This window comes from Euprymna scolopes, chromosome 4 (assembly GCF_053919585.1).
Source record: "Euprymna scolopes isolate OS-2025 chromosome 4, ASM5391958v1, whole genome shotgun sequence".
Taxonomy (NCBI): domain Eukaryota; kingdom Metazoa; phylum Mollusca; class Cephalopoda; order Sepiida; family Sepiolidae; genus Euprymna; species Euprymna scolopes.
In genome coordinates this window covers 36,213,180-36,227,972 of record NC_136485.1, presented here as the reverse complement: position 1 = coordinate 36,227,972, position 14,793 = coordinate 36,213,180, and the positions used below count along the sequence as shown (strand labels likewise).

The 14,793-nt window shown below is 35.4% G+C and overlaps 1 protein-coding gene across 1 annotated transcript in view; it reads left to right on the top strand.

Moving 5' to 3' along the window:
* The first annotated feature begins 5,980 nt into the window (after nt 1-5,980).
* LOC145267133 (uncharacterized) overlaps nt 5,981-14,793 on the top strand; it is a 130,977-nt gene continuing 122,164 nt past the window's right edge. The window contains exon 1 of the mRNA XM_080123173.1: nt 5,981-6,602. Within this exon, the coding sequence (XP_079979299.1) occupies nt 6,241-6,602 (362 nt within the window). The 5' untranslated portion in view covers nt 5,981-6,240. The remainder of the gene's footprint in view (nt 6,603-14,793) is intronic.

Here is a 14,793-nt window from a genome sequence, read left to right as displayed (position 1 = left end):
TTAACATGACAAGCTACCTTCCTCTCTGCTGTAAAGACTCAAACAGATATATGCACGGACTTGAAGTCTCTATTTGTAGCAAACTTCCCCTGACTAGAGAGCAACGTCTTCAATCGGATAATGAAGCCTTCATGTGCCTTTGATTAGCTTTTCAAAACTGTATTAGTTACTTATATTATTTTATCTACCTTCCTGTCTCGAGTCAGGATTGTACCCGAATCGATCATGTCTCTGATAGTATAGATGCAGCATTCTCCTTAGATACTAATGCACAAATACATGTTTGGTGACTTTAATGTCCACCATAAAAATTGGGTTTGTTTCTCAAGTTGCACAAATGCAGCTGGACGCTATACTTATAGCTTCTCTATTGCCCATTCCCTCACACAGACAGTCATGTTCCCGACCCACCTCCCAGATCATGAACACCAGCAAGCTTCACTTCTAGACATATTTCTTACCACAGAACATAAAGATTATGTGATTAATGCCGATAGTCCACATGGAAACACAGACCACCTAGCGATATCAGTAGATATCACACTTAAATCCCAACTCCAAGGTGAGGAGCCATTGCTCAAAATGACAAGGTACTATAAAAGGGCTGACTGAGAAGTCATTAGAGAACATATCACAGATGCCCCACGGACTAATATCTTCTCTCTCCCTGCTGAACAGTGTGCTAAAGTGGACATTGAAGCACATGTGTCCACACAGAAATATTATCGCAAGCCCCACTTCCCCAGATTGTGCAGCTGCTATTGCACAAAGGCAGCATGCATTATGCCAAATCTAAGCACTGTATGATCTGAAAAAAAAAAGAGACGTAAATTCCTTGCTTGTGAACTGTGGGCTATTGTCTGAATATAAAATTTCTGGTACACCTTGTTCCTTAAATATTGCCTTGATATTTTTGATGACAGTTGCCGCTGAGGTGGAGTGAAGGCGTCATATGAATGGACTTCGACTGTACTAGTGCATTACAAGTAGATATTCCTTTCCAGCCATAGAAAACAAATCCATGTTGACATATTGCCAAGGGTAACTAGGGGTTTCATGCTGGTGCATCAATTCGGCAGGGACACTTGCCCAATATTTTTGGGAGGCGTGACAATTAAGCACTCTATCTTCAATGCCTTTATTCATCCCTACCCATTATATAACTGACCGGGCTCTTAGTCTGGTTTTCTTAATTCCTTGATGTGATGCATGAAGTTCTCCCAATATATTTCTTTGTAGGAAGGCTGGTATTATGATTGTATTGCTCTTTAGCAAAATACCATCTTGAACCCCAATCTCATCTCAATAGTTCCAAAACGGTAAGAGGCAGCCTGGCAATCAGTTCGATTTGTAGACCAACTGGACATTACCATATTAGCAAGTTATTTTAGTAATGGGTCTTGCAATGTCTCAACTCTGATGTCCTCTATTCTGGTTGGTGAAAAATCAAGGTGTTTCACCATACTGTGGACGTTAAGGTCCATTCCTTCAATGCGCTTGCTAGGCCTAGATAATACTCATGATAGGCAGTCCACAATTAGAATTGTTTTTCCTCGAGTATAATTCATAATGAAATCCTATTCTTCCACTTTCAGATACATCCTTGCAAGTCTTGTGGGTGCAGGTGATAAGTTTTTTCGTGCTATTGATTCCAATGGTTTATGATCTGTGTAGATCATTATTTTGTGAACTCGCACATAATGGCGAAATCTTTCCAAGCCAAAAACGATGACTAACCCTCTCGATGTTTGAGTATCGAGTTTCTGGGCCTGACAATGCCTTGTTTGTGAATGCAACTGGCATCCACTTTTGTAGCAGAGTTGAACCTATACCTGCAGTCGATGCATCTACCTGTAACACAATGAGTTCCTTTAGGTAAAATATCGGAGTTTTGTATTTCTTCCAATCTCTTCTTTGATTTCCTCAAATACCTTTTGTTGCTGAGATGACCATGTGAATTCATTTCTTTTTGATGTCAAGTCGTGAAGGGGTTTGGTCAAGGTTGCGAGTCATGGTGAAAATTTGTTCAGGTAATTAACCAATCCTAGGAAACTGGGCAGTTGTTTTACATCCTATGGTGGTTGCATTTGCATAATCGCCTCTACTTTCTTAGGATCAGGTTTGATAACATGTTAAAACAGGGTATTTCGAGTGTTTTTACCACAAATTTTTTAAGTTAAATTTGCAGTTTTTTTTTTTTCTCTTGCCCTAAGCATTAGTTCCTGAAGTGCTTCGTCATGATCACTACCATCTTCTTCAAATCCATATATGATTATGTCATCACATATAGAAAGGATGTTTTTAAGGTCATCGAAATTCTTTTGCATGACCCTCTGAAATTCATCCCAGGCACATTTTACTCCCATGGGGAACCTGTTGAACATGTATTTACTATATATGTGTTATAAATGCTGTAAGTCTTCTGGAATTCTCGTCCAGTTTTAGATGCCAGTACCCAGATTTAATGTCCACGGTTGTGAACCATTTTGCACCATTTAGCTCAGCGGTGACGTCCTCAAATGTTGAAGTTAAATAATATAGTCTACTCACTGCTTTATTTAATTTCTGAGAGTCTAGGCATAGTCTGATCAAACCGTCATTTTTGGTCACACACATAAATGAGTTCACCCATGGTGTTGGTTCAGTCACTGGAGATAGTATGCCTTGTGCCACTAAAGAGTCTAATTCCATTTTTAACTTCTCTTTCAGAGCTATCAAGATTCATTGTGGTGGGTGTACAACTGGCAGTACTTCAGGGTCCACATGAATAGCATATTTATCAGGCAGAAAGCCAATAGCATCAACTATGCCAGAAAATTCCTAATTCCCTTTCCAACTTAATCTTGGCATTGGAACGAGTTTTATATATTTTTGTGATGTTTGATCATCATTTGTTTGCACCTGATGATTTTTTGAACTGTCTGTATCGACTGACTTCATAGCTAAGTTTAGGGGCGCTAGCCCTAACTCCCACGATGTCTGTAGCGCTATCAATATGTGCCCTTTTGAATTCACAACATGGAATGCTGCATGCACAAATTTGTTGTAGAATCTTACCCCCAGCCGACATGTTTCTTCTTGATCACTCATTGTTCCACTGAAAGCAATTAACCGTATAGCTGTTGATTTGAGTGGTACTCCACATAGTTTTTTTGCATATTTCCTTGGGTAAAAGGTTGCTCATAGCACTTGTACTGACCTTCACATCGATGTCTATTTGCCTCTGACTATTGCCAATTTTTAAGTGAGCATATGCCTCGATAGTGGGTGATGGCAACTGCTGAATGAAGTGGAAATAAATGTCTTCTTTTGAACCACTAATGTAACTTTCGCCTTGCACCACAATATGGATTCGCCTGTTTTTATGCCACTGTGGCTGTGCCGTTTTTTTCTGTACTTGTTTTTTAGGTCCTATCTTGGAGCAGTAAACGTTGACAAAGTGGCCTTTTTTGTTGCATATCATGAACGATTTTTCTTTTGCTGGGCACTCTTCTCAAGGACGTCCTTTGCCACAATATCCACACTATGTTGGCTTTTTACTATTCCTAGCTTGAATTGCATGTGTACTGCTCTCTTCCACTTGGGTGAGTATTGCCTTCAACTTGCTTGTACATCGCCACCTCTGTCTCTTTAATGTGTAGCGCTCTCGCTATAGTCAGATCATTACCTTCTTTGATAAAGGATTTCTGTGCCGACCTTAGATAAATTCTGAGTATGAAGAGATCGACTACAAGGGTATCCTCCACTATTTGATCATATTCACACTGTTTGGATATTTGATGAAGCTGTTTCAAAAATGAGTGAATCGATCATCTGAATTTTGTCTGCACTGTAGTAGTTTATGTTTGGCCATGCGAAAATTCCACCTTGGGTTCACATACTGTCTAAAGCATTTAATGTAGTTTTCGACTGTTCTTTCTTCTTCATGCTGAAAGACGAATGTGTCACTTATTTCTTGTCCTTCGACACCAGCCCATAACATTGATATCATCGTTAACAATTTCTTGATGCCAAGAGATTTTCTACTCTCATAGTTCTTGCTTAAAGAGAAGAGGTCTACTTGGTGTTGGCGTCTGATTTTGAAAGTAGAAATTAACATACGGTGTTTATAAATAAAATACAAACAAAAAACCCCAGCCATTCATAATTTTATACCGCTTAGATTTTAACAGAATTTTTATTTCATTAGTTTGTAAATATTTTGTGAACAGAGTTTCACAAATTTAGTTTAAATACTAACTCTAAGTTAGAGAGGCAAGGTGTTGCGGACCAGAATATGAAATACCCTAACTCGCTACAAGAAAAAATAATGAAACGAATTGAATGAAGGAAACAAAAACTCAATTGCGGGATGGAATAAACATGTCGTTTATTTTCTGTTGAGAAATGAAAGTCTTGGGTGTACACACGTTCATTCGGTCGTTGACGACTACGTGCATGGAAAGGAAAGGGAATGCAATAGAGAAACGCGAAGTGGCAAGCCTGTAGAAAGAGAGGTTTAAGTTCGGTAGAGCGTCGGGCACATGTCTGTTTTGATGGACCAAAGGCGAAGGGGAGATAGAGTGACGTTAGAGCACGCGGTCAGTTCGTCAACTAAGCAGCTCGAACGCTGGTCCAGACGAAAAAAGGGAAGTTAACAGGTTTTGTTGACTTTTATACTGGAGTTAGTGTTCTGGATGCGCATGTCTGGCTTTCACTTAAAAGAAAGTGACGTCACAGCTTGGGTGTGTGTATGCGTATGAATGTGAGTGTGCGTATGAGGCTGTGTATATGCGTGCGTGTGTGTGTGCGTACGTGCGTGCGTACATGTGGGTGTGTATATGTGTGGGAAAACATGTTCGAACAAAGGTCATAAAATTGCATGTAATCGCCTAATAGTGTACAATGTCCCTCCCACAACAAAAAGTTTGCTTTGATCATTTGTATTAAATAAAAATATTATTCATTGTGTTAATTATTTTAAGAGATAAAGAAAACAAATCATCAATTATCTTCCCCACCCAAACAAAAAAATATCCCTTTTAAAATATAAGGGGTAACTAAGCCATCGTGAAGTAGACTTTTTCTCTTTAATCAAAATTTAAATGTAATGTGAACAAACATCTTGCTAGCCAATCTCCTCCACTTAGATCCCCATATAAATCTGGCCTCTATCACAGTAACCACTTACAATTTAGTGTCAATATATCTTGATTAAGACGGGAAAAAATTCAAATTATTTCAGTTATTTTTTTTATATCAATCAATGGTTGACGTGCATTTTACTGTCGTGATACTTTTATTTGAAAGTCAATTTTGAAGCCTTTAAAATGCATAATGAAAAATAATTTCCGTTTTGAATTAAATTAAAAGACTGAACTCCAATCTATGGTCCGTCCCTCGCCAAACCTTCACAAAATAACACTGGACTAGCTACAACCACTATATATGATTCCCCCCACTCTCTATCTGTGTCAAAATCTAAACGCAGATTCCATGAACAAAGCTTTTTTCTCAGAACTGCCTGCCTATGGAACACTGTTCCGCTGGCATGCTTCCCGGTTGAATACAACATAGTAGCCTTCAAATCCAATGTAAACAAGTTCTTATTAGATCGTCCCCATAAATAATCAAATTATACCCAATTTACACCATTAACGATTACTATAATTACTTACATTAATTAACTCTTATCCTCGAATGGCCTTCGGGCCTTAAGTGGTGAACTGACTCCCAAGTAAAAAAAAAAAAAAAAGCAGTCAAAAGTGAAGCATGGTGGTGCTTTTTGTTGTTGATGTTGCTTCGAGGCTAAAGAAAAAGATTTTTTTTCGCACGCGCTCCTGTCGTATAAAAGAGCACAGATTTTAATGTGCGTTTAACAACAAAGCAATTTGGTGACGCCCATAGATGCAAAGTACTGAAAATGACAGCTGTTTGTGCGAGGAGCGTCTTTCTTAACTACGTCAGGATGTGACGTTACCGGAAAATTCCGGATATTACCGAACATTACCGAAGCGCTCGACGGCGTCCATGTTAGTCACGTTGTAGTAACTCAGTCAGGACGCGATGTTAACTTAGCTCGTCGGTGGAATCGAGCTTTCCCGCCAGCTGCAGCTTCTTCGTTGCTGGTTATTCCACGGAATTTGACCCATTCATACAAAAAGGACCCAGAGAAACTTTACAGAAAGAGAATCAGACAGGTTTCCTATTTATTTTTTTTTATTCTCTCTGAGAACATCAAAGACGCTACGACAAATAAACATGTCGGGTATTTCATTGAAGCCGCTGTGTTACACCAGTATTCCTTTAGCATGTTTCTTTCTGTTACTGATGTCCAGTTGTTGCTCTGGAACCGGGAACAATGTGACACCGGCAGGAAATAAGCCCAATGTTCACAGTAGTAACACTAATAATCACAGCAATATGACAGCGTTGCCCCGGAACACGACTTCGGGGTGTGACAGCAATTCTAGCGCCTGTCACAATCAGACCACGCACACGTCCAGGTACGATAACCTTATCAGCCAGTTACAAGACAAGAAAGGGATGTTACTGAGGACTTTGTACGTCCTCGTCGGGGTTACAACTGTAGTGGCAATTTACTTTGTCGTTAAAGCTGTCCGGTAAGTAACTGAAAACTTCAGTGACCATTTCTTCCGTATTGTTGTAGCTAAGCCCCCACGGGCCCCACCCTTCTACAAAAAAAAAAAAAAAAAATTCTACCCCCCCCTTTTTTTTAAGGCGATTACGTATAACCACATTGAAAACTTGGCACAAAAAATAACAATTGTTTTAGAATGGAGGATCAGTTTCGCGTATAACTTTATATTTTTATTATAACATATTGTATAAAAAAGAATTTCGGTGAATTTTTACGACGTGCCCAGCAAGGACCCCAACCTTCCCATGTTACGAACGGTTTTCGGAATACCCCCCCCCAATCTCGAAAGCCGTTCTTAACATGGGGAGGTTGGTGTTTATAATACGCTGGGGCACGTCGTAAAAATTGACCAAATAAAACCATTCTGGAAAAAAAAAAAAAAAAAAAACCTAAGTTCGTTTGCTTATTTTAAAAGTGGAAAACATTAGGTGAACATTAAAATCAGAAGGAACTTTTCCATGGCACTCACCGTGAAGCTCAAGACTCGACAGAAAACGGAATTCCAAAAGATACGCACAACTTTAAAATAACCAATTTAACATAAAAATGATCTCCCATTTCCGGGCCTTCCTAACGTTTTTAGAGCAGTTTGTTTATGATTTCAAAACAGAAAATTGCACGCAAAAGTTAATGTGCAGTTTAACCCTAAAATATTTTATTCTGTCCGTTTTTTTTTGGGGGGGGGGGTCTACTTGGTTTGATCAATAAACCACATTTAATTTACTTTGTTTTTAGAGGAGATTGTACAATAGTGATCATCGCTAAATTCCTATTACCTTCAGTTTAACAACACGAATGAACCATATAATAATAAACTTTGACGCATAAGCTTTCCTTCCAACCAAAACTTGCGTTTTCTTCCCCAATTTAAAGGCGACAAAATCATTTCCAAACATCAAAGTTTACGACGTAAACATCGTGTCGATTTATTATTATTCATCGTATCCGTCAGACAAGACGTGCTTTCTTTGCGTCTAATAGACTTGACTTTGATAAATGTACATTGAATTATTTTCCAATCAATCGAATATTTAATCCAAAATAAAATAAGGGAGAACTAAAACGATTTTAAAATAAAAATGTAAACATGACTAATTTTTTTTTTCTTTTACGACCTTCCCCAACCATCCCATTGTTAAGAACTGCTTTCGGAATAAACACCCCCAACTTCTACATGTTAAGAACGGCTTTCGAGGTTGGGAGTGTTTATTCTGAAACCTGTTCTTAACATGGAGAGGTTGAGGTGTTTATAATACGCTTGGGCACATCGTAAAAATTTACCAAAAATTTATATTTTTTTATCTTCAAATTTCGTCACCCGGTGTTTACAAAGGTTTTGCGCGAAGAGATCTAGTTTATTTGATGGTTTTATTTATTTTATTTTTTTCGAATTGTATTTTTGTAAATAAGCAAATGAACAAAAAAAAAAAATGGATTATCAGTTTCTCTGTTCATTTGCTTATTTTTAAAAAATTCAATTAAAAAAAAAATCCATTTTGTAAATGACGGCTTCGCGCAAAACAGTGTTTCAAACACCTGGTGACGGAACTTAAAGTCCTTTACCAACGTCTAGCATTAGGGTTCATTTGTGCTGTCAAATTAAAAATCAACAGTAATTTTTTTTTTTTTTTTTTTTTTTATCGAGGGCTACTATTTTAGAAAAAAACCAGTTGTTTTAGTTTTATTTTCTCGTCGTACTATTTTACTTCCATTGTTTTTTGTTTAAAGTCTTTGTTTTTGTATTTTGGCCAACACATCCATCCAAACAAATCTTGCATCTCAAAAATCGTTACGTCGATTGATATATTTTACTAAACTAGTAAATACCGAAAAAATACATCGTGCGATAGGTATTGCATTAATATGGTCTATAAATGGGGGCTTTAGGGGCCACTAAACCACCATTACCGAGAAACAAGGCCTGTTAACTAAAAAAAAATACGTCACACAAAATAGTGAAAGCCTTTCTCTCGGTGGCCGTGGTCTAAACCCTAGGAAAACAAGAGATGTTCAAAAAAGCTTGACCTCACTGACAATCAAGTGAACCTACTTAATCCCGTCTTTTTTTTTTTTTTTTCAGCGACACAAATTATCTTCTCGATTATTCAATATCTGGTTTTAAAATTTACTTTGCCATTTAAAATGTAAAGCAGTAAAAAAAAAAAAAAAAAAAAACCCCAAAGAACAAAAACAAAAAAAAAAACTGCATAAATATTGAATATAAATATCGATTTTTTTTTTTTTTTGTGGAGCTCGGGTTGTTTAGTTTAAATTTGGTACTCACGCAGAGTGATCCATGCTGAAATAATAACGTTATTATTTAAAAAGCCATTGTTAACATGGGGAGGGTGTTTTGTACCTATTCTGTGTTAAATTTTCCAATACATCGATAAACACTGTTTTTCGAGCTGAATAAACATGTTACATTAAATACAAACACTAAAAACATATCCAGTTGGGTAGAAAAGTAACTTATCTTGCCTTTGATAACATTTATTTGTTCTATATTTGTTTTTTGACAACTTTTTCGAATCTATGCGTACAGTAAAACAAATCCGTAAAAGCAGAATAAATGCATTCAATGAGTGTAATTGAGCCGTTAAAAATCAATTTTACCTTCCTTTTCTGTATCTCTTGTTTAAGAATTCTTTTTATCCAATTGTTTTTTTTTTCTTCTAATAGAGTTAGCAAAACTATATACTAAGTTCTCTTAAAAAAATGACTTAAATTAAATGTGTTACTTTCCTACTACATTTGAAATTTGCAATATAATTTTGAACCGATGTTTTGGTGCGTATTAAGATAGTCGACAGATCGATTTTTTTAAATGTCATTTTAATCCCAAACAACAGTACTTACTTGTCGTTCGAAAATAGTAATACATCCAAAAATTACGAAAATTCATCAAGTAGAATAACTGCTATTGTGTTTTTAATTAAAAGTCTATCGCTTTCGGCTAAAACAAAACACCAACCATTAAAGTGGCAAAAAGAGAGGCAAGTATGTCCCTTGTATTCACAATCAAAGTGTTCACATCTAGGTAAAATGCCATTACCCCCAATTTTCCGTAAAAATGAGTTTTAACTATAAATAATTTTCTACTCTATGAATTATCGTAATTTTCGAATATATTACTATTTTTTTGACATAAGTACTTGTTTAAAACATTTTAAAAAATCAATCTGTCGACTCTAACTTAACAAGCATTTGTTTGGTGTTTTTTGTATAAGAATTTAGGACGCAAAGAACGTACACAACTCTACTCCCCCGTCTTATTTGTTGTCGAAAGAAATACTTTTTTTTTTTTTTTTTTTTTTAACTCTTTATTTTTATCTCTCATATAGATATTTTTACTATAAACTAGTCTGTCAGTGTAAATAGAAAATGTAATAAAGTGTCCTAATTTAAAAAAAGAAAAAATTGCTTTAAGAAAAAAATGATTGCTTTCATTTTTTTACTTTCATTTTCAAACGAAATGAAAATCTCTAAATTTACTTTTATTTGCTTTTTTTTATGAGTTTGTTAAATTTTTAAATATATATTTTATATTTCTTTTTTTTTATGAGTTTGTTAAATTTTTAAATATATATTTTATATTTCTTTTTTTTTTATGAGTTTGTTAAATTTTTAAATATATATTTTATATTTCTTTTTTTTTTTATGCATGAACTACAATTTAAAAAGGTTAGTACTTAGAAAATGGCAGCAGGTTTTGTTTGAGGTTATCTGAAACACTTTTACTGTTTTTATTATTTATTTCATTTGACACGCACAACTAGAATAATATATATTGCTGCTTACGTTTTTAAACTGGATTAAATTATTTTTTCAATTTTTTTTAGATAAGGATTGACAATTTGAATTGTTCGGATTATTATTCTCCTTTCGTTTTGACCAAAAAGATGTACATGAAGAAGGTCATAGGTTACATCAGCTGAAAACGTTGTTACTCTAACAAGATTAGAATAGTAGATTTAATAATCCACATTATTTATTTGTTCAAATGTTAATCGATAATCTTTTAAATTCAGAACGAATTTATTGGGTTTTTTTTTTATTTGTTATATATATTACTTTCGTTTTAAAACTAATTATTTTAAAACTCTTTTCATTTTAGCACATGTTGTATATTTTCTTTAATCAAAAATATAAATATATATTACGTGTCAATTTGCTCGCAACATCCCAGCTGTTCAATGGTTCCACGCACATGCCACGTGTCACCAATACTTGCCATTTTGTTTTATCGTGAAAAGGAATCAATCACTACTTTGAGGAACAAAAACTATTTCAGAAAAAGGGGGGTGCTTCTACAGAATTAGAACTGAACCGACTTTTGTCAAACTAAGCCTAAAACTTAGGTTACGGTTAGGAATAAAAAAATAAAAGTTTTGTTCAGATTATGTGGAACTACCAAAAAATGAATCAAGATTTTTTTTTTTTTTTTTTTTAAATTAAGAGATGTTTATTTCGGGTTTAGCAGGTAGTCTCTATTTAATTACCCCCCTGTCGACGGTAAAGTTAGGAACAAGGCCGGATTTATTCAGAATCCCAAAACATTGTTTAACATAAATACAAAGATCAAAACATTATTCCCCCACCTGCACACAAAGCTTAGCTCGACAAAGTTTAATTTATTCTAAATTCATTAATAAATAAATTCACCGAAATTTAAAAAAATTAAGTTTATTTTAATATTCAGCATTTTTTTTTGTTTTGTTTAATAAAAATAAGTTTTCTCTTTTTTGTTTATTTTGCTCCATATGTTTAGTGAAGCAGAAAAAAAATACAATTTGAGTGATATATGCTTGCTTGCCTTATCAATCAGCACCTTTTGTATCTGTTAAACATTTCAAATAAAGCCATTAATAGAAATTTTGAACTTTTTTTGCCAAATATTGTACTTTCCTTAAACTTTATTTAAAAGATTTAAAGATAAATACACAAAAAGAATTTTTTCTGCATAAGCATTTTAAATTCTCAAGGATTAAATTTGCCTTTTTTTTTTTTTTTTAAAATTTTATACGTCTTATGATGCATTCATTTTTCAAACTTAAGAACTTTCTGAAGTTATTGAAGATGATTTGAAATAGAGCAAACCTCGGGCATTGAGTATCGTTGTAATCACGAGACTTGATACGAACAGAAACATGGATAAAATGCATTGAGGCGCTAGTAAGTAAAGTAAAGAAACTAAAAGATAAACAAATTTAAGGGGAGCAAAATGAAATTGACATTGTGGAAATTTTATTCCACACAGCTAAAACAATCTTGAAAACTCAAGATTTCGCAAACTAGAATACTCACCTTGAATGTTGCACCGTTCAAGTTTCCATAATTGCAAATTTAAGCAGGCTTCCAGATTTGGTAGAGGCCTCTAGGTTCTTTCTTTCAACTGTGGTAGGTTAAAGGTTTTGTAGTTTGGTGCTTTCTTAGAAAGCTGAAAAGTTCAATTGAGTTCTTGGCGGGTAGGTATACCATCTTTGAGTAAAGTTCCTTAAGATGAAACACCCCTTCTCGGGTGCATTATATCATAAAAAAACCTAGACACTTCAAAAGCATGTGGATCCGATCTCCTCCCGGCTGCGTTATTTAAAAAATGCTCTGCTGAGGTTGGTTTGGTCCTCTCCAAACTTTACAACAAATGCCTGAACGAATTTTGCTTTTCTGACTGCTGGAAAATTGCTTCTGTGGTACCAGTTTACAAGAATTTTGGTGAAAGAACTGACCCATTAACTTCTGACTGACCAACAATATGGATTTAGGCAAGCCTGTTCTACAGCAGATATTCTTACTGTAATCTCTGAATGTATATACCATACACTGGACAACAGGGGAGGGTAGAGCAGTAGCCCTATATATGTCTAAGGCTTTTGACAGGGTCTGGCACAATAGTCTTCTCGGGAAAACCAGATCATACGGTATCACTGGACGAATACTTAACCTAATTAAATCCTTCTTAAATAAGAGAAGAATCTGGGTTTTCTTCGATGGTTGTATATCCAAACAATATGATATAAATGCGGGTGTACCTCGGGGATCTATCCTTGGATCTTTATTATTCCTAATATTCATAAATGACCTCCCTGATAAAAAATTTTCTGACATGGGTATATTTGCTGATGATACCATGCTCTATATCAGACACGAGGGGAAAACAAATGAACATATATCTAAGGAAATAACAGAAATACGAGAGGAAGACCTCCAATCAGTAGTGGAATGACAACATAAATGGATGACCACATTCAATACTGCCAAGACTAAGCTTGCTTCCTTCAAGAAGCCGTCTCAACCATGAATAGCAATGGCTAAAGCTACATTACTTGAAAGTAATTCTATCAAACTCCTCAGCTTAACGTTCACAGGGAACATGAGTTGGAACCAGATACATTGAGAACATTGCCAGGGCTGCTGTGAGGAAGGGGGGGGGGGCTCTATCTATCGTGCTAGAAAGTTACATCTGAAAGTATCCTGTACCTCTACAAGGCCACTATTACTCCATGTATGGAGTATTGTTGTCACATTTGGGCTGGTGCATTTGCTACTAGTCTTTTGCTCCTGGACAGGGTTCAAAAGAGAGTCACTAACTTGATAGGTCCTGAACTGTCATCTAGGCTTCAACCTCTGTCTCGTTGACAAAACGTTGCATCCCTCTGCATTCTACAAGTATTTTATTAGTGGATGTTCTGATGAACTACAAGCCTTTGTACCCCCTTGATGTAAATACCCCTGACAAACCTGACAAGCAGCAAAATCCCACCCCTACACAGTAGAGATCCCGAGATGTAAGAAAGTCTTCTACTCTTATAGTTTCTTCCCCCAGAACTGCTAGACTTTGGAACTACCTTCCGGGTTCCTGCTTTCCCAACTGTACTGACACACAGAAGTTAAAGTGTAATGTGAACAGACATCTTGCTGCTCAACTCCCTACATAGTATCCCTGCAACTTATGCCCCAATAGTAGCCCCCTTTATCAAAGTGGCACTCTGCTTTGTTTGAGGTGAAAATGAAATTTTTTTTTTTAATTTTGAAAAGGGGATAATGCGAAGTACTTTTAGATTGAGGAAGGAAGAGAGTTTGTATCTTGAAGAATTACGATGCAATTATAGCAGCAAGTTGAATGTAGAATAAGGTTCAGATATGTTTTGAAACTGTAATATCCAATAATAGCTGATGCTTAGAGTTCCTTTTAATACCTTCTGTATATATATATATATATACCATGCAGTAATAATTTCCCTAAATCGGATTTTGATCTGATATGATAGACGACATGTAGTCGCAGCAAAGATTTTACTGGAACGAAGTTCTCATTGAGGCAAAACCCACAGGTCCTGTTGAGACGAAATTGAAACTGAACTGAGAAAAGACACAATTCAAGTTTGTGCCTTTTGTTAAATCACATTCTAAAAATAATGTTTGCGTTATTTCATCTAAATTAAGGAAAAAAGTTTTTCACACAACACCCAGCATGCCATTCTAGCAACAAACTCCGTTTCTCGCAACAGTTGGGTGTGAAGCAATCTAGAAAGTTTCAATAACAGCATATCCTATAAATTTGGAAGCACTGACCTTAGGAATATGAAATCATTAAAAAGGAGAGAGAGCAAATGCAAGAGTGATACAAACCTTCTAGAATAGTCAGAAGGAGCGAGAAGTCAAATCAGGGAGAAGTAGCAAATGTGATATCTAAATAAAGCAAACTTCGGCCATTGAATAACCCCGATGTAACCATAAGACTTGATGCTGAGATTAACACAACACAACAGACACATTTAACTTTATGAACATTTATTTTACAGGAAAATTAATTAAATTTTCACTGACATCAAAAGAGCATTTAAGGGGCATACCCTTTTTAGTTCAAAAGGGTAATCCTGCATCTTAAGTTACTATAAGTATTTGCTCAGTCTATATAAGTTATCAAATTTACCAAATTTTCATTACTAATGATTACTATATTGTCCAATTTCTACTGTACACTCTTTAACCCTTATCCTTGAGTGGCCTCTTGGCCTTGATGCCTATGTAAAAAAAAAAAGAAAAAAAAAAAAAATGATATGGTGCTTGAATCAATGAGCATGTGGAAGATGGTTTACAGAATTCAGGAATGTAAATGTTGCCCCTGTAAATAAAAACTGATTAGGTGT